Source organism: Pteronotus mesoamericanus, unplaced genomic scaffold, assembly GCF_021234165.1.
Source record: "Pteronotus mesoamericanus isolate MK-2021 breed Mesoamerican mustached bat unplaced genomic scaffold, CSHL_Meso_final contig_1242, whole genome shotgun sequence".
In the NCBI taxonomy this organism is placed as follows: Eukaryota; Metazoa; Chordata; class Mammalia; order Chiroptera; family Mormoopidae; genus Pteronotus; species Pteronotus mesoamericanus.
The window spans coordinates 419,852-438,619 of record NW_026555053.1 but is presented as its reverse complement, the minus strand read 5'-3'; the positions used below and the strand labels follow the sequence as shown (position 1 = coordinate 438,619).

General features: G+C 57.9%; 1 protein-coding gene across 1 annotated transcript; it reads right to left on the bottom strand.

Annotated features, from left to right (window-relative positions):
• Positions 1-2,010: 2,010 nt before the first annotated feature.
• CHRNB4 (cholinergic receptor nicotinic beta 4 subunit) lies at positions 2,011-10,205 on the bottom strand. The gene is made up of 6 exons (XM_054588249.1): positions 10,035-10,205; positions 6,858-7,006; positions 5,199-5,243; positions 4,988-5,097; positions 3,386-4,376; positions 2,011-2,151 (listed from the first exon to the last, which is right to left on the bottom strand). The coding sequence occupies exons 1-6, from the start codon at positions 10,087-10,089 to the stop codon at positions 2,011-2,013; spliced, it is 1,491 nt and encodes a 496-aa protein (XP_054444224.1). The 5' UTR covers positions 10,090-10,205.
• Between the last annotated feature and the right edge of the window lie 8,563 nt (positions 10,206-18,768).

Here is an 18,768-nt window from a genome sequence, read left to right as displayed (position 1 = left end):
AAAGCGGGGCTGGGGTTCTTCCCGGCTTCCCACCGACCGCACGCCGGGTGCGCTTGGGAGTCCGGGCGGGCTCTAGGGTGCAGGGTCTGGTGTCAAGGGGTGCCCTCGGCGGCCAATCAGAGGACGGCTGCCTGTACGGGGTGGGGGGGCTGGTGGGGGTGGGGCCCGGGGACGGCTCCGCCCCGCGAGGCCGGAGAGGAGCCGAGCGGAGCGGAGCGCAGCGCCGCGGCGGAGTCTGTCCCGGCGCGGCCCTGGTGTGTTCCCGCACCCGGTCGCTGTCCACCAGAGCCTCTAACACACTTCAAGACGAGGGCTCCTGATTTTCACGCGATGAAGTAATTGTCAGATATTTTAGGTGTGATCATGGTACTTGCTTTCTGAGAGTGAGGGAGGAGGAAATTGGAGTCAGCTGAGACAGTATAGCCATCAGGAGCTGGTAACTGTTGCGGCTGCGTGAGGAAATGGGTGGTTGTGTTGTGTTTTTTTTTTTTTTTTTATTGATTGTTATAGAAAGAGAAAGGTGGGAGAGAGAGACAACCATCCATTTTTTTGTTCCACTTATTTAGGCATTCATTGGTTGCTTCTCGTGTGTGTTCTGACCGGGATCGTATCCTCAACCTTGGCGTATGGGAATGACGCGCTCACCAACTGGACGACCTGGTCAGGGCTTTAGACGGCGTTCTCGGCAAACTCCGGCGATAGGGGCAGATGAGCGGCTGCCAGGGGCTGGGCGTAGAGCGAGCGAGGACCATGAGGAACAGCACAAGGCAGCTATTTGGTTACGGATCTCACAGGTTCCGGTTACACAAACCTGTACTTGTTAAAATGTGTTTCCCTAGCCATGAGGAGAATTTTTGTACAAAGCTGTATAATTTTTGAAAAGTTGACCTCCATTCCACAAATGTTTTGAGTGTGTTTTATGCATCAGGCACCGGATAAAAGTACCGTATTTTGCCACGTATAATGCGCACCCACGTTTTGGGCCCAAATTTTCAGGAAAAAATCCTTTTGTTTTACTTTTTAAATTCATTCATTCATTTATTTATATTTAGAAACAAATCTGATTGTCATGTTCCAGGGCATTATTTTGCATACGGGTATCACTTTTGCGTTCTAGACTTTCACTTTGAACACGTAAGTATAAATAGAAGAATGAAAAACATTTATATAGATATGGAATTAGTACTACCCACGTATAATGAGCATCCTTATTTTTCCTTCAAGAATGTGGGGGGGAAATTGCACATTCTACACGGCCAAATACAGTATGTGGCGGGGCCGTCAGAGCCGCGGCGAGGGAGACACACCTGACCCCGCGACGATGTGAAGCGGGGCGCGACCCGGGCCGCGCGGCTGCGAGCGGAGGAGCACATGGCCTCTGCGCCCCCGCGGAGGGCGCGGGTGGCTTGAAGGAGCGACAGGAGTCATCACTCACCCAACAAACGTTTATTGTGCCGAGCTGTCCTGGGCCCTGGAGGTGCTGCAGCAAAAGGGAAGGACCAGGTCCTGCTCTCAAGGACTCTCGTGGGTGTGGTGGACCACAGCCCGCCAGCAAACCGGAACCTCAGGAACCGGGCAGCCCTTGAGGCAGGTGGCGGGTTCTGGGCCCGGGGGCGGGGCGGGTAGCAGGCACTGTAAGTGCACAGGCTTAGAGCTGCGGAGGCTCCTGAAGTGCGTGAGGGGTTGAAGGCCAGGGAGCGTAGGCGACAAGGGGCGCGGAGGGAGACCGAGCGCAGGAGAGATGGCTGGCACGTGTTAGGCGCTGCTGTCCTGCCTGTCCTTATCCTGATGCAGACAAGGAAGACTGGCCAGAGCTAAACTGGCCAAAGCCGAGGACTTCGGAGAGGCCAGTCCAGGCCCTGCCGTTGCTGTCTGATGGGTTGACGGGTGACGATGTCATGTTCACGTGCGGCCCCAGCCGCTGTGACTCAGAAGGAAACAGCAAACTGCCCACTTGGCTGCTCACATCATCTCACCCCACAGCCGGGGACCCTGGGATTGTAGGGCAGCCTAGGGCCCCCCCGAGGGCATGTGGGTCTGGAAAAGGGGAGGCAGGAAAAGCCCCACAGTCCCCAGCACGCACACGCACACGAACACCCACAGGAACAGCCGGTCCACCACCATGGCCACGTATTTCCAGTCCTCCACGACCTGCGGGCAGACAGGCAGGTCACACAGGTGCGTCCTGGGGCCCTCCCTGCTCCTTCCGATCCCGAGCTGGGTGCTCATTATCTTACTGGGACCCCACTCAGAAGAAGAGCTTGTGTCCTATACTCCATTTGTTACCAGTTCTCTTTTTCCTTTTCGCAGTGCAGTTCTGGAGCATTTCCTGCCTGCTCGTCCTCTGCGGTTACCTAATGGACTCCCAGGGCTCCCCCCTGAGGATGGGGCCATGGAAGGAAACCACAGAAAGGTAGGAGGAGCTGCCCTCTCCTCCCCACGCAGCCGTGAGCCGCGAGGGAAGCAGCTGCCTGAAGGGCCTGTTCCCATGAGGTGTTGAAATGAGAATGTTCCAAAGACTATGACACTGCTCTGCCTGGTGTGGACAGGGGTGTGAACGCATCTTACCGTGACCAGCACATTTGGTGATCAGTTAGAGATTTGTCCTTTCAAGTGTTGCTTGTTCAGAGGAGCTGGTTGAGACATCTACACTCTAGCGCTCATTGCTTTGTCCCATGAAAGTGAACATAACCCCTTTTTAACAGTCTGTGCTGGGAGCCACCCCACTGGCTACTTTATTACCCTGGTAGTGCTGTTTTCATTGATGTTTGTGTGGCCCCTTGGCCTGACGGGGGGAGCAGATGCCCTCAGTGCCCTGGTCACCTGTGTCTCTAAAGGCCAGAGAGGTCATTTCCACTTCAGGCGCCTGCATCCCTCTTTTCCCTGCCAGGGGCTTCCCCAGCCCCCAGGGTGCCTACTGCACGGGCAGCTGGTATAACCACGCGGGGTGGGCGCTGAGGGGCAGATGCCCGCCTTGCTCCTGGGCATGGCTCTGCCGCTCTTTCCTGTGCACCATCAAGAGGCCCTCGGCTGGGCTGGGCCCTGGACCCTGCTCACCCACACTGATGTTGCTTTCCTGTCCTTGCTCATGTCACTGCCCCTCCTTCCTCACTGTGCCGAAATCCCTTCTTATGTAAACGGCCTTTGCCCAGGTCCTGATCTTACTCTCTGCCTTGGGGAACCCAGACCAGACAAGGAGGAACTGCTCCTTCCTTGCCATCCCCCAGTGTGTGAAACTGTCATAGAACTCATTTCCGCTTTGGGTTCCATATTTCAACAAAGAGTTTGCAAGCCCTTGTCCAACAGGAATTAACTGTGGGCACTGGGACTTTGGCACCTGAGTTCCATCCCCTGGGCAGCTGGTGGGGCTGGGCTGGCAACTTACGCTCTGGTCCTGATCGTCACTCTTCATGTGCTGGGCGATGAAGCTGACGCCTTCTAAGGCCTCCTGCACGTTGTGCTGGAACCTCCCAGAAGGCCTCATCCGGAAATCCCTGGAGTTCCCCACCAAGTCGGAGCCAGATGGGGACTTGGGAGCTGCAGAGGCAGGATTCACAAAGTATGTGGAGCTCCCATAGAGGTTGGAGGAGCTGGCAGGGCCCGTGGCTGAGGTGGTGGCAGCGGTGGCCTCTGACTGGGTCAGGCGAGACTGGCTGGGCTGGGGGGCCCTTAGGGAGTTGCTGTCAGGGCGCTTCATGAAGAGGAAGGCGGGAAGCTGGTGTAGGAAGTAGCGCTTGACCCAGGGCGCCATGGTGTGGGTGCTGGGCGAGCGGTGGTGCACGTTCAGCACACACACGCTCGTGACGATAGAGAAGGTGACCAACACCATGGTGAACATCAGGTACTTGCCGATGAGTGGCACATCCAGGGAGGTGGGTGGCACGATCTTGGAGATGAGCAGCAGGAAGACGGTGAGCGCCAGCAGCACAGAGATGCACAGCGTCATCTTCTCGCCACAGTCGGACGGCAGGTAGAAGACGAGGATGGCCAGCGAGGTGATGAGCACACAGGGGATGATGACGTTGATGGTGTAGAAGAGGGGCTTGCGCCTGATGATGAAGTCATACGTCACGTCCACATAGCTGGGGTCCTGCGGGTTCACTGTCCTCCGCCCCGGGAGGGCCACTATGTCCCACTCGCCGCTGGGGGTGAAGTCATCCATGCTGGCCGTGGGCGACTTGAGCACCATGTCGATCTCCGTGTGGTCGTAGGTCCAGGAGCGGAACTTGAGGCTGCAGTTCTGCTGGTCGAAGGGGAAGTGCTTCACCTCAATCTTGCAGGCGCTCTTGCAGATGGCCGGGGGCAGCCACATGATGCTGCCGTTGGAGCGGACCACCACGTTGGTGTAGAGAGACACCTCATAGGTCCCGTCGGCACTGGAGCGCGGCAGGGCCCAGGGGAGAGCAGCGTGAAACCCCCAGACCATGCCGGGCCTGCTGCTAGGACTCACCGAAGACCCTGCGGGGCAGAGCTCAGGAGGCAGCCCCCGCCCTGCACCGTGCCCTCCCTGGGAAGCCTGCTTCACTGGTGACTGCAGGGAGGCTTCACCCGGCCCAGCTCCCTGAGGCTGCACAGCAGTCCAGGGAGGTAGGTTTTGTTGTTATCACATTGTATGCATGGGAGAACTGAGGCTCAGGGAAGTTAAGTGATTTCTTCCAGATCAGAACACAGGTCAGCAGGACAAGAGATTTGAACTCAGGTCTCTGTCCCTAGACCACATGCTCGTACTCGTTTCATGCTTCCACTGGTGCGACTACACCCCAGGAGAGTCCCTTTAGCTCCCTCCACTACCTGAGATATTTACACATGGCAGAGCACGGAAAGAGCGCTGGTCTTGGGGTCAGGGTGCTAGCCCTGTCCCCAGCTGTGCCTGAGGCCACAGGCTCTGCTCATCTCTAATTCCCCTTCCAGCACCACGGCCAGAAAGCCAGGGGAAAGCCCAGAGGGGGCCCAGGGCGGGACCTGCCCCAGCCCGGCCGCCACTCACTTGTTGTAGAGCACGATATCCGGCAGCCAGATGCGCTTCGCAGGGATCCGCAGGATGTTCACGCCCTCATAGCGGGAGCTGTTCCAGGCCAGGCGGTTGTCGGTCCATTCCTGACCACACAGGCAAGGCCCTGTCACTTGCAGGCATTTGGCCACCAACAGACAGCCCTACAGGAAAGGCCTCCTGGGCTGGGGACTCTCAGGACGCTTACCTGTTTCAGCCAGATGTTGGTGGTCATGATCTGCTCTCTCTCATTCTGGGGAGGGAGAGGGGCTATCAGATCCCCAGGTGGAGGGACCGTCACAGGTAGAGCCATGTTATCATGCCATCACGTAGAAGGCTCTGAGCTCCAGGGCCCAGTGGCCAAGCACCCACCCCGCCTCTCCTGGACTTGGACAGCTCAAGGCCACCTCACTCCCAGCGAGCCTGAGGCAAAGCTCCTGCTTCTCACCCAAACCTAGTCCTTCTCAGTGAATCGCGCCCCAGATGTGTACCGCATTAGTTTCTCTACATTCCATCATTTTCCTGTCATTGGTCTAGATATTTTCTATTGGTTTCTCTTCCAGCTCCTACACCTCTTTTTCTGCAATGACCAATGTGTTACGAAATCCATCCCATGACGGGCTTTAAATTTTCTGTCACTATCATTTTTGTGAACTATTAGTGGCTATTCTCTTTTTAGAAAACTTATGTACTTATTATTTTTAATAGTGGTAAATTTTACATAACATAAAATTTACCACCTTAATGGTAGTTTTTAAAAGTTTGTCTAAATCATCTGTACGTCTTAACGCTTTTTTTTTTTCTTCCTCTTGATCTTTTCTTATTTTGTGTCCTCTCACTGGGCGCCTAGCAAATTTTTATCTGGCTTTGTAGTCAGGCATCGTTTACCAACAAGGATGTGCTCCCAGAAATGTGTTGTTAGGCGACTTCATCGCTGTGTGAATATCACAGAGCCACTTACACACACCTGGATGGTACACCTGGGCTGTATGGTGTAGCCTATTGTTATTGGGCTGCCAGCCGGCTGAGCGTGTTACTGTACTGGATACTGTAGGCAACTGTAATGTGTTGTGATATGGCGTTTTGACAGCTATGATGTACTAGGCGGTTGGAATTTTTCAGCTCCCTTATGATCTTATGGGGTCACTTTTGTGTATGTGGCCTGTGAGGGACTGAACCATTCTCATTCAGGGTATGGCTGCGTGGGTCCCCATGGAGTGCTGACTTCCGCTTTATGGCAGGCGGTTGGAGGAGGGGCCGTCCCAGTAGTCTAGTGACTGAGTCGGCTGGAGGCAGGGTTAGTGTTTGTGAGGGCTGGTCTATTTTTGATTCACTCTGAGGGGTGGTCCGTTCAAGGCCCCGTCCCCGGTGCAGCTCTCCAAGACCTTCAAACAAGTTTTCTTCAGAGGAGGGGGCAGCTTTCCTAATTGTTCTTATGGTGAGTCTGCAACAAGCTGCTGTGCCAACCACTGAAAGTGGAAAACCTTCATCTTTTAAAAAGCATTTTAAATTTGAGGTATAATTTCCCTACAGTGAAATGCACAGATCCTCTGTGTGGTTTTATCAGTTTTAACGAATGCATTACCTACGTAACAAGGCTCCTTTCATGATGCAGAACATTTCTGTCACCCAGAAAGTTCTCTTGCACCTCAGTCCTGTCCCTCACTCCCCTTCACCATTAATTCATGCATGCGGAGAAGATCCGATGGAGAGTCAGGGACCCTGTCCACAGTCCAAGCAATGCCACAGGAAAAGCCAAGTCTCCCAGCTCCCCGCCCTGCACACTGAACTGCACGCTGAACGGCCACCCCTTTCCCCAGGAGGTGGCCAGGGCGTGGCGGCCCACGGCCGCCCTCTTTGCACCCACCACGCTAATGAGCTGCGCCAGGGAGAGCTGCAGCTGGATGGAGATGAGCTGGGCGGAGCTGCTGGCCGGCCGGATCAGGTTGCTGTAGCGGGTTTTGTTCAGGAGGTCGTCCATGAGCTTCTCCTCCGCGTTGGCCACGCGGCAGTGCCCTGGGAAAACACAGTGAGACCTGCTCGCCCCCTCCAGGGGTGGCCACTGCGCGAGGGCGAGGGCTTCAAGGGCCAGGAGCACGGGGTCCTTGGGGACTTCAGTTCAACATGCAGGACAGAGCGCGGCTGTCCTCCCACGTCCCAACTCTTCCTCCTCCTGCTCCTGTAGCACTGAGTGGACCCCACACTCTAGGCTTCTAGTCCGAAACCCGTGTGTCTTCAAGTGGCCGCCTAGTTCCGTCTGTACCGCCTTCCAAGTCTCTCCGTCTGTCCTCCAGCCCTGGTCCTCCCCCACCACCCCATCTGGGCTCTTCAGGGAGAGAAAGTGTTCTGGGTTGGGGGGGGCACCTGGGAAAAAAGGACACTCAGAGGAAGGTCAAGGGCACCTGACAGGACAGCCCAGGAGCGGGAAAGAGATGAGAATGTGCAGAGAAAGCAACGTGGGGGCTGGAGAGCAGGTGGGAGAGGGTAAGGAGTAAGGGAGGCTGCCGAGGTGGCGCTGCCAGGAGGGGCGGCCCGCTCCCTGGTCTTACCAGACTCCTCATCTGGGTGGGACCAGGGGGCTCAGAGCATGAGCAAGAGTGAGGCAGGTTCTGGGTGGGTGCTGGGCGGGAGTCACGCCACCCTGCCTGCTCTGTGCACTTTCCAAATCGCTGCCTATCTGGAGCAGACACCACATTCAGCGCCCTGCAAAAGATGCTCCCAGGGCACCTGTACTTCCGCCCCTCCCGCAGACTGCGGACAGCCGCTGCTGCTTGGCCTGGATTCTGAGGCACACCCGAGCCCCTCCTCTCAGGGGCCAGCGGCTTGATTGCCCGGGATGCCAGTCTGCAGCCCCAGGCTACAGCCGGGTCCCTCCCACTGCCCCTCTTCAGTATATACATTTGGGCTCATCAGTCATTTTATAAAGAGGGATGTGACTTGCCCACGCCATCTGGCACGTCTGGGATAGCTCTGGGGTCCGACCCGTCAGCTCCTGGCCCAGAGTCTCGCAGTCCCGGGGGAGGCCGGGTCCCACATCTCTGCAGCCCCAGGCGGCTTGTCCAGCCGAGGCTGAGAGGCCAGGGCTGCTCTGCAGGCTGCCTGCTCTGAGTCCACCTGGGATGCGCAGGTTGTCCACCGTTGGGCCGGTCCTGCTTCTCAGGCATTCAGCTGGCCCCGAGGGAGCCTCCCCCATCCTGAGGAGCAGTTATGGGCTCCTACGTCAGAGCCTCCCAAAGCCTTAGGTCATTTAGCCCAACTCCCTGTTTCTCACCTGGGGCAACTGAGACCAAAGAGGGGAGGCATTCCCTCCGGGATCCCCAGCAAGTCAGAGGCAGAGCCAGGTCCAGGAGCCGCTTTCAGACCCAGGCCCTCCCCAGCCCCTGGGCTCTCTTTCCTGCCCTGCTGAGTTCCTGTCACACGGCCGCCCCTGCAGAGGCCTGTGGTGTCCGGAGCCAGTGTGTGCTCATGCGCCTGTGTTTGCACTTGCATGTGAGTGTGGGGGCTGGGGTGGAGATGACCCAGCAAGGCTGCCGTGGGCTGAACTGCAGGCCCACCCCAAAGAAGAGCTCAGAACAACACATGTTTAGGCTTTCCAATCTGCTGCTTTGTGTGCCATGAGGCCTGTCGGTTCCAAAAGACAGAGGACAGGCCCCTCAAGCCAAGGTGTCAAGGTGGCCCAGAACTGGTGAAAGCAGGCAGACGCTTCTGGGGTGCAGGCGCACCTCTCAGCCTGGGGCTGACTCCGCCAAACCGAGCGCCCGCCACCAGGGGTCAGTCACGACCCGATGTCTGATGGGGAGGAGGCTCCGCAGCAGACCCCAGACCTGGGCTAACAATCCCAGACGACCGCCGCGGGAGCGTGCGTGCAGTTCCACAAAGCATAGGTGGTCTGAAAATCCGTGCTGGGGGCATGGGAAAACAATCCCGAATTGGAAATCAAGCTTCAGAACGGAAAGTTTACAGACTCTCCTTGGCAAGTTGAGCACTCGAAAGGCAGTGATCGTCATTGCCTTTCAATGTCAATGCCAGTGACACTGGGTGGGGGGGGGGCGCGTCTTTAACTGAGGTCAATAACAGGAGACCTATATCTATTAAAAGGTAGCTATGGATTTTTAAAAAAAATGTGGGAGGGTTTTACCTGTTACAGAAAGCTCACCTTTGTGATCAGCAGCCTCTTTCATCACGTGTGACAATCACCTGGGTGCCAGGTACAGGCAGATCCCAGGCTGCGTGTCCACAGAGTCCGCGCGGGGGATGCTGCTGCCCCCTACAGCGGTGCCTCACAAACCCTGCAACTGACTCTCATTCCCGAACCCCCACGTCTGTAGGTGAGGATTACCACCTCACAGAACAGATGGGGAAACTGAGGCCCATAGGAGAGCAATGAGAGGGTTGCCAGCAAGTGGTGCCGGAGCCAGGACCCATGCCAAGGACGGTCACTGCCTTTGGTGGGAGCTCCGCCTCTCTGTCCTGCCTCCAACGCCCCTGTGCTGTGCCCCTGTCCGGGGAAGACAGGAGCCTGGTGCTCCAGGCTGACCAGGCAGGGCTCAGGGGACAACGTGGGAAAGCGTCCTTGGTGCTCAAGCGTGAGAGCTGAGGCCGGGAGACTCTGGACTCTGCCTGCAAGGGCTGAGTGGGTGTCCCTCCTGGGCGTCAGGACGCACAGGTTCCTGCGTGATCCTCGGCCAAGCTGCCTGTCCAGGCCCCCCACCCCCGTGGGTGACCAGAGGCGGTGGTGTTTGCTAAGAGATCCCCTCAAACCGCGCACATTCCAGGGCTGGTGGGCTGGTCCGGCCCCCTCCCACCAGGCCCCGGCAGTGGGCTTGCTCCTGGAGTCCACACTTGCCACCCTGCCTGCACCTACACTCGCAGGGACGAGCCTGGGCGACCCGGAGCCGGTGTCCGCATCCCCGCTTTGAGCGGGTGGACGGGAGCCCGAGCCTCGACCTGTCGCCCGAGGCCACCCTTGGCCACACCCCGCCCACCTGTGGCTGGTCAGCGGGCTCTGGACCCAGCGCCCTCCCTCCTTCCCCAGAGAACTCACCGAGCCCGCAAAGGGCAGCCAGGGAGAAAAGGACCAGGGGGTGCACGCCGCTCATGGCGAGCGGGCCGGGAGGCGGCACACGGGCTGGTGGCTGACCGCTGGGCGCAGGTGGCTGCCAGCCGGTGAGAACGCAGGTGTGGCCTGGGAGGGTGAGCGCGCTGCGGGCACTAGGACCCCTTCGGGTCCGCCCAGAGGCACAAGCTCCGCTGTGACTCCGCCCAGTCTGGGCCAGGGGCGGGGCCTGCGCTTCTCGACCTGCGTGGAGGGTGGGCATCCACTGGTGGCCACGGTACCTCCTAACCTGCCCCCGAGGCCGCAGGACAGCGCCGGTGTGTTCTGTGCAGTTGGGGAGGCCGAGGCCAGTGTCCGCGCAGAACCCCTGTACCGCGAGGGAAGTGGCTGTTCGCTCAGGACTGGGGAGAAAACGATCTGAGTCCCTGGTTTGCGGCAGGGAGGCGCAGCAACGCCGCTGGCCCGGGCGCCCCTGTCCGCGCAGGCTGTGCTGGGGCGCTTCGGAAAGGGTGGCCTCTGGGAGGGCCCAGTTCAAGGGGGAGAGACTCGGGGCTGCAAATGCAAATCAAGCCCTTTAAGAATGCCATTCTGGAGCTCCTTGGAAATACAGTAGAGGAGAGATTCAGAGGTAATAGCACCTTTTTGCAAAACAGAAATATCCTAAACACATTTAATGCCACCCGTATTTTATCTCCACTTTAAAATGTTTTATTAGTGCGGAGTTGCTGCTTAATGGGCATGTGGTTCCGAGGAGCGAGGAAATGGTTTGCGACTAGACAGCCGCGGTGGTTGCACAGCATTGGGAGTGTAGGAAACGGCTGCTACACTTCTCAATGTAACGTTATGTGGTGTGAATTTCACCTCAATATCAACACACAGCTGTTCCTATTGTTTTAAACACGAGGTTCCTGGCTCTGAGACCCTCTGTGGGGCTGAGCTCTTGTCCTGAGGTGAGGTTGCCTGCCATGAAAGCGCAGAAGAGAGAGATGGTCATCCTCAGCTGACTCTTGAGAAAAAGGCTGCAATTGTTAAGCTTAGTGGGGGGTAGGGCAGGAAGGGGGCTCCAGACCGGAAAAGCAAGGTTGGCAGGGGTGGGCGCACGACCTGGAGAAAATGACACAGTGAAGGACCCCCAAGGAGTTAGCTGTGGTTTGACCTGGAGGCGCAGTGGGCTGGGACAGGGTGCTCAGCCCTAACGCCAGGGGCAGCCGCAGGAGGTCTGGGGGTGATGGATTCATGGAGCTCATACTTGCACTTTGCACTTTTGAAACACCACCCTGGAGGCTGCAGGCTTGGAGGTGGAGTGGCCAGGCCTGGCTGGGGTGGGGGCTGTGGCAGCAAAGGAGGGGGCAAGAGAAGGCTGAGGATGGGAGGAGCCCCCTTTGCTCGGTGCCTCCCTGAGCTCCTGCCAGGAGGCTCCCTCCTGCTCCAGGAAGCCTTCCCTGTTCTCCCGCAGCAACCTCTTAGCAGAATGTTTAAAGAGCCGGCACTGTCCCATAGGAGCCTGAAAGGGCTCCAGGACAGGGCGGCCTCTTGATCCTCGTTTCCCAGGCAGGTGGGGAGGAAGCCACAGTGTGCCAGGCGCCCACTCAATGCTACAGTGCAAACTTCACAATTAATTCGCATTTTGTCCTCACAGGACTTTATGGCCCCTCCCTTGTAGTGGGCAAAACTGAACGGGAGGGAGGTCAGTGGCGCTGGTTTGAACCCAGGCAGCAGAGCCCATAGCTGGGCAGGAGATGGAGCTGCTATTTCCATCCCTGTCTGGCCTCTGTTGGGCCCCCGTGGCCCTTGCCCCCTGACCCCGCCGCTCTCTGCTCCTCCCCCTGCACCTGCCCTGCTCCCTCTGCTGCAGGCTCAGCTCGTGCACGGAGCGCTCACGGGTGCCTGCGTGCACTGCAGCTGGGGCTCAGGGGCATGGGTCAGGGCGGACTCCGACCAGAGACGTGAGTGCAGACCTGAGGGGTTTGAGACAAAGAACGGTGGGTCTGCTCCACCCTGGCGGCCCCTCCCACACAGCTCCGGCCTCGGTCTGCCTAGGTTGATGCTGTCTCCGTGCCTGCTGCCAACAGGTCACTTTGCTCTGTCTTAAAAAGTCGTCTTCTGTTACACAGCAGGTTGGATGGAGTTTTCTCTGTGGTCTCTCCATCCTTGGACGCCATGGCGTTGAAAGTGCAGGTGGCAGTTAAGGCTGTGAAGCTGACACAGGTTCCCATGCCTGACACTTGGACAAAGTGACAAAGTGACGTTGGGCATGTTCCTTTCTCCTTTTCCTCATTGCGGGGCTGCCCAGACCGTGAACAAGGTCACGTGGGCAAACGTGGGTAGGTGCTCAGGAGCGACTGTGGCACAGGGAGTGGGTGGGGGGAGCTGGTCATATCGACTTGGGTTCAAACCCCACTGTGGTCATTTAGTGTCTGTGGTGAGTAAGTTACCCGCCTTTCTGAGCTTCGGTTTTTTCACGCATAAAAAGACAGTAGATAGGCCATTGCCCTCCCCTCCTTTCTCTCCTGTTTCCTTTGCAGCAGGTAGGCATAGGCTTAATATTTGAAAGATCCTTCTACCAGCTTTTGCTTCCTCAGTCATCAGAGCCATGACTAAGGATACAGGCGTGTGTCTTAGGTTCTGAGGGAGGCAGCAAATGAAGCTTTTCTACCCCCTGCTTTAAGTCCAGCCTGCCTGCCCTATCCTGTCCTGAGCAGTGCCCCCGCTCCCCAAGCCTTCCCACTGGTCAGAGCTGCCTGGATGGATGTTCAGGGCTCAGCTCTAGCGCCCCCTCCAGGAAGTCCACCGTGACTTCTCCCGTCTTTTTGGTCTTAGCTCTTGGAGGACTTCCTGAGTCATGTGACTTTTTGTATCTGGTTCTGCCTGACCCCTCGGGTGACCTGTGGCCTCCAGGCAAAGGCTGTGGTTCTGGCGCAAAAGCCGAACTTGCCTCTGGTCCCTGTTTCTCCAGCGGTGCTGTGGCTGGGACTGCAGGGCAGGCCACTGCTGGGTGTCCTCTGCCCAGTCCTGCTCCCGCTGGGCTTACCTTCCACCGTCAGGCCGGCTCCCCCGCCGCGCCCCCCCCACCCACCGGAACCGCCATGCACCCTCTCCGTTTGCAGGTTCGGCCGCACATCAGTGATCTCACACAGAACTCGTCTCTGCCTTATTTATCTTGCTGAGCCCTTTATGACCAACTCAGAGTTCCTAAGTACCCTCTGCAACTTTTGTTTTTCAGCCGTGACCCGGGCTGATCCTGAGGCCGGGCGCATCCCTGCTCTGTCGCCGAGAGGTTCATCCTGCTCAGGCGAGTCCCAGGATCCGAGCACCCCCACCCTGGCTCCTTGTCAGCGAGTCGACGACGCGGTTGCAAATCCCTGGGGATTGTGTGGAAACGCAGGTCGTGACATGAGGGCTCCGGGGGTCCCAGTTCCCAATTTCTGATGTGCATCCTGCCATACTGTGCAGCGGCGTGGAGGTGGGAGGGGGTGGGGAGGGCAGAGGGGAGAGAAAGAGGGGCCTGGGGCCTGGGTGGCTGTGGGGCGTGTAGCTTCTTTGGGCAGAAGGCAGCCCACCCCCCAACTCGCTGCAGCTTGTCCTTGTCTTTCTCTGCCACTTTCGGGAACTGTCATTAGAAACCTCTCGGAACCTCTCCCATCAATCGTATAAGGAGACTTAGCTGAGCCTCAGGACGTCTGCGCTCTTATCCTGCCCCGGGGAGTCCACCTGACGATCAGGACCCCTGGTGCAGGCAGGCAGCCTCCCTCCCGCCCCAGCAGCCATGCTAGTGTCTGTTGGGGACCAGCTTGCAGGGCCTGGAGGTCTGCAAGCTGGTCCCCAACAGGCCCATCGCTGGGACAAGGGAGCAGGTGGCCTGTGGGGATGGCTGAGGAGTGGCCCTTTCTACCTCCTAGAAGTTCCGGCCTGGCCACCGCGCACAGGGGGGATCAAGTCAGAGGGATGGCCTCCTGCTAATGGGCTTTCAAGGCCTGTGGGCAGGGGAGGGAGGGGCTGGGCTTACCAGCAAGGCCAGAAACCTCCGGGCTCGTGGCCTTTCACCCTGGGTATCGTAAATATGCTCTGATGTGAGTATCAAATTCAGAGAGAACAGCATCCCTTAATAAGGGATGAATTTATAATGTCTCCGAGTGAATTCATAAGTTCCAATCAAGATCCCAAAGGAATTGTTTTGGGGAAGGGAGGTGACAGCGACCTGGATAAATTCATCGTTAAGCGTCATCAGCAAACGGCAGAGAAGAGTCAAACACCGGAAGAAAAAGAAGGAGGGGGCTGGTCCTTCTAAAAGATGCAGCAGGGAATATAACGGAAAGCCCAGAAATCCCCAGTGTGCTTGAATGTTTAGAATTGGAAAACCATGGTATTTCAAAACAGGCAGGAAATGAATAAATGGGGCTGAGAAAAGTAAGGATTTCATCTTTCCCAAACCACCTACTAACATCAATTCCAAAAGAGGTAAGAGTTAAAAAGTAATAAATGATACAAAAAGAGGATCATCTAGAGGGAAACATTGATACACTGTTGATGAGGGGCAGGCCTCTCTGAGTTTGACTCCACAGCAGACACCATCAAGGAAAGCGTGAAAATGTGGCGGCGCAGAGGTTTGTGCCTGAAGAAATTACAAACACAACTAATGAGCAGATGGTACGTTAGGAGAATTCACGGCGTACGTGACGAAGGGGAAAAGGACATCAGCACAGCGGCAGTGGGCACAGGGCACACAGACGTGTGACAAACAAGCAGGAAAAACTTGAAACCACTTGTAACGATAATAGTAATAAAAGAAATGAAACCAAAACTCCTGTTTTTGCCGAACCAGCACAGAAGGATATTTTTATTATTTTTTTTAACCCTTGTCCAAGGATATTTTTACTGATTTGAGAGGGAGACAGAAACATTGATCTGTTGCCCCCCCCACCGCACGCCCCTGACCAGGGATGGAACCGCAACCTTCTGAAAAACCGAGATGATGCTCCAACCAACTGAGCCCCCCCGACCAGGACCAGAGGATATTTTAAAAATGAGAGCGGACAGGCATCAGTTTGAACAAACAGGCCCCCATGTGCTGCTGCTGGGCTGTAAACTGGTACAACTGCTCAGTAGGCAAAATGCCTAAAAACTTCCCACGTGTTTGCACCAGGAATTCCATTTCTAAAAAGTGGCCCTAAAGAGATAATCCTACCTGCACACCGAAAGCATTGATCAGCACGCATCCCTGCCACAGCCAGAGGGACCTCCCAAAAGCCCAGATCGGAGCGCGGTGCTTCCCTGCGTGAACGCCTCAGCGGACCTTTAGAGCCAGCGGGATCACTTTGCGCCTCTGAGCGTGCCATCCAGGGCCTTCCGAGACCTGCGCTCTGCCTGCGTCTGCAGCCTGGTCTCTGCGGTTTCCTGGTGAGCCATGCTCTTCTGGACACCTCTGGTCTTTGTGCTTGGTGGCCGCTCTGTTCGTAGATGGCTCTGAGTCATCTGTTTGGGGACGGACACTTACGCCCCCACTTGGTGCTTCCTTCCACGTGGAGGGACACCCCTGAGACTGCGGGACTCTCCTCACTACCCATCCTGTCCAGGGTCACCTTGTCCAGAAAGCCTTTTGTGACTGCCGGGCTGAATTACGTCCCCCTCTGTCCTCCGCAATCCCCTACACCCCAAGCTTTGTCCCCAGCAGCTGGGCTTTCTGCCTCCCCGCCCCGCCCCGCCCGCTGCCCCGGGCCCAGGAAGGCTGGTCAGCCGCCTCCCCTCCTTCCAGCCTCCCTGCCCGGTCGCTGTCTTGGTCATCAGATCGACTGTTGTGCTGTCACAGTGCTTGTGTTCATGGTGCCTTTATTTTGCGTAAGAATGGCCCCGACACACAGGAGCGCTGATGCTGGCCGTGGACACGCCGGAGAGACGCCGTAAGGGGCTCGTTTTATGTGAGAAGGTGAATACGGTGCAATAAGGTATTTTGAGAGCGACAGAGAAACCACCTTCACATTACTCTTATTACCCGTTACCGTTACATTTTTTCTATTTTATTTTTGTTGTTAATCTCTTACTGTGTGTACTTGACAAATTAAACTTTATCATAGTTATGTACAAATACGGAAAAACACTATCTAGGATTCGATACCACCTTCAGTTTCAGGCCTCCATGCCGGGGGCGGGCGGGGACAAGTCTGTGTGACAGAAGTCGTGCTCCAGCTCCAAGTTGCTGACTGACCCTGAACATGTGGCCCCCGGTCTTCGGTCCTCTGTGTTGGGCTTGGTCGTCCCTCAGGACTGTTGCCTGTGTGTTTGAGTCTGGACAGGGTACAGTTCTAGGTGCGCTTCTGGACACATCTCCGGACACACCTCCAGGCATTAGAGAGGTGGCTGCCTCCCACCAAAGCGCTTCCCTCCCCAGGAGACCACAGCCGCCAGGCGGCCATCGCGGCGGAGGGGGTTGCCGTGGCCCAGCTCCCGGGAGCATCAGGTGGAGAGGGGAGAACAGGGGGCTTTTCATTAGAGTCACGAAGCCTCGTGGCAGCCCAGGCTTCGCGCCCACCGGGGGGGGGGCACAGGACACAGGTCTGAGGCAGTGCGGGCACCGATGGCTTGCCTGGCGGGGCTCCTGAAACAGGACCGAGTGCAGAGGGCCAACAGGTGGGGCCACAGTCTGCTCTCTGAGCCGAGTCGGCAGACAGATGCGAGGTGCCGGGGGCACCCCAAGTGCTCCAGATACCCAGTGCCTGCCAGCGCCCAGGGTGGCTGACGCAGAGACGCTCGCGGCGCGGGGCGTGTGCTGCGCCCAAGAGAAAATGAGGGTAATTGAAATTAACTTGGCTCCTGCTGTTTCTTCCTCCTTCCCCTAATCACCGGAAAATCTGCTGCTGGCTGGGCAGGAGGGCCCGCGGGCCAGTGCCCCCGGGAGTCCAGGGCTCAATTAAGCTGTGGCAAATTGGATTTCTGGCCATGAGTCCATGAGCTGCCAGATGGTATTAGGCCGAGGGCTGGGCAGATGGGCCCAGCAGCTAATTCAATCTGGCTTCCCAGAAACAAGGCATGGAGGGCCCAGAGCCATGGGCCTGGAGGGGGCAGGCCTGTGTGGGGCCCGGGCTCCCACGGCGCACCCCAGCCAGTCCTGGGCCTGCCCCTGGCTCCTGCCAGCCAGCCGGGCCCTGGGAGCTGTGGCAGCCGAGGTGGGCGGAGGTCAGTGCCAGGGCAACACACAGCCCGGGACCCCGGAGTCCCGGCCTCTGGCTCCTGCACAGGCGTCAGCTCCCCGGGCAGTGGCTGTGACGTGCGCTCTCGCGCACACCCGCCAGTTCTTGCTTCTCTGGCTGTCACCGCCGAGTAGAAAAAAACAGAGACTGAAACAGAGAGAAAGAGGGTCTTTCTGTCCCTCAGTTGCCTCCTCTGTCCCTCGGAGGTAACATCACTGACCCCAAAGGGCTGGGTGACAGTTCCATGGGGTGCCGTGTGCGGAGGGCATCTCACAGTCCTTGGCACTTGGTCCTCCCTAAGTGTCCCCTGCTGGTATTGATGGCGCTCTGTTGCTACAAGGAATGAGCAGACACCAGAGTCCGGCTGGCGGCCCAGCAACATGGGTGGTGGCGTGAACGCTGCCTCCCGGAAGTGTGCATCCACGTCTCACACCCAAACCTCTGAATGTGACCCCCTTTGGAAAGGGGGGGGGTCTTGGTATCTGTAATTGAGAATCTTGTCGATGATCTGGGTGGGCCCTAAATCCAGTGACAAGTGTTCTCAGGAGAATCAGGAGCAAAAGACACAGCGAGGACCCCGGGTCGCCAGGGGTGGAGACTGGCCGGAGGGGCCTCACGCAGAGGGCTGCCCAGGAGGCGGGGGCACTCAGGTGTCCGCCTCTTGTCTTCTGCTCCTGTGTGTCTCCTTTGTCTTCACAGAGAGTGCTTCCCTGCGGTCCCCAAAGGTGTGGAGGTGTCTCCCAACATCTGAGACACCAGCCAAGTGTCCTACAACTCAATTGTGCCCCTTCCCACCTGGACCCTGCGTCAGATCCCCAGGTTAGGGGCTCAGTCCCACAAGTCTGTCCCCACCCCAGTGCCAATCGCAAGTAGCAGTTCTCCAGGTTACCCACAACCTGCGTCTGACATGGCCACAAATTGAAGGTTCCCACGGTCCCTCCTCGGGTTTGGTTAATTTGCTGGAGCAGCTCAGAGAACTCGGGGAGATGCCCTTGCATTCGCCAGGTTATTGAAGGCTGTGGGGAGGGGCGCAGGTGAACAGCCGGGTCAAGGATGCTGTCCTCGGCTCGCTCTGGGCTTCGACATCCCCCTTGAGGGTGGCGGCCGGACCCGCCAGTGATCTGCAGGCCCCATGTGGGCCGGGCCTTGGGGCTGGGTGCCAGCAGGAGCTGAAGGCTCAGATCCCAGCCCGCCGTCCGCCCTGAGCCCCGGTTCCGTAGGTCCCTGGCCAGTCCTGAACCCCGGCCAGACTCTGGAGGCTGGGTGTGCTGGGCCCGTTGTAAGGCCACCTGAGAGCGAGCCTGCTGGGCTGTCACCGCAGCCTCCTGTGGGGGCTGCGGCAGGACAGGGCTGGCTGGTAGGGACGCCTGAGGGGGCCGGGCGGGAGGGTCGGAGGGCAGGGCAGGCGTGGCCATGCAGTGGGACGGAAGGTCGTCCTCGAAGGCTCCTGGGCCCCCTGACACCCCCCCACCCGCCCCTGCTCGTGGGCCCTGGGTGCTGGGGTCCTTCTGGGACCAGGGCTCCGCACTGCCCACGTA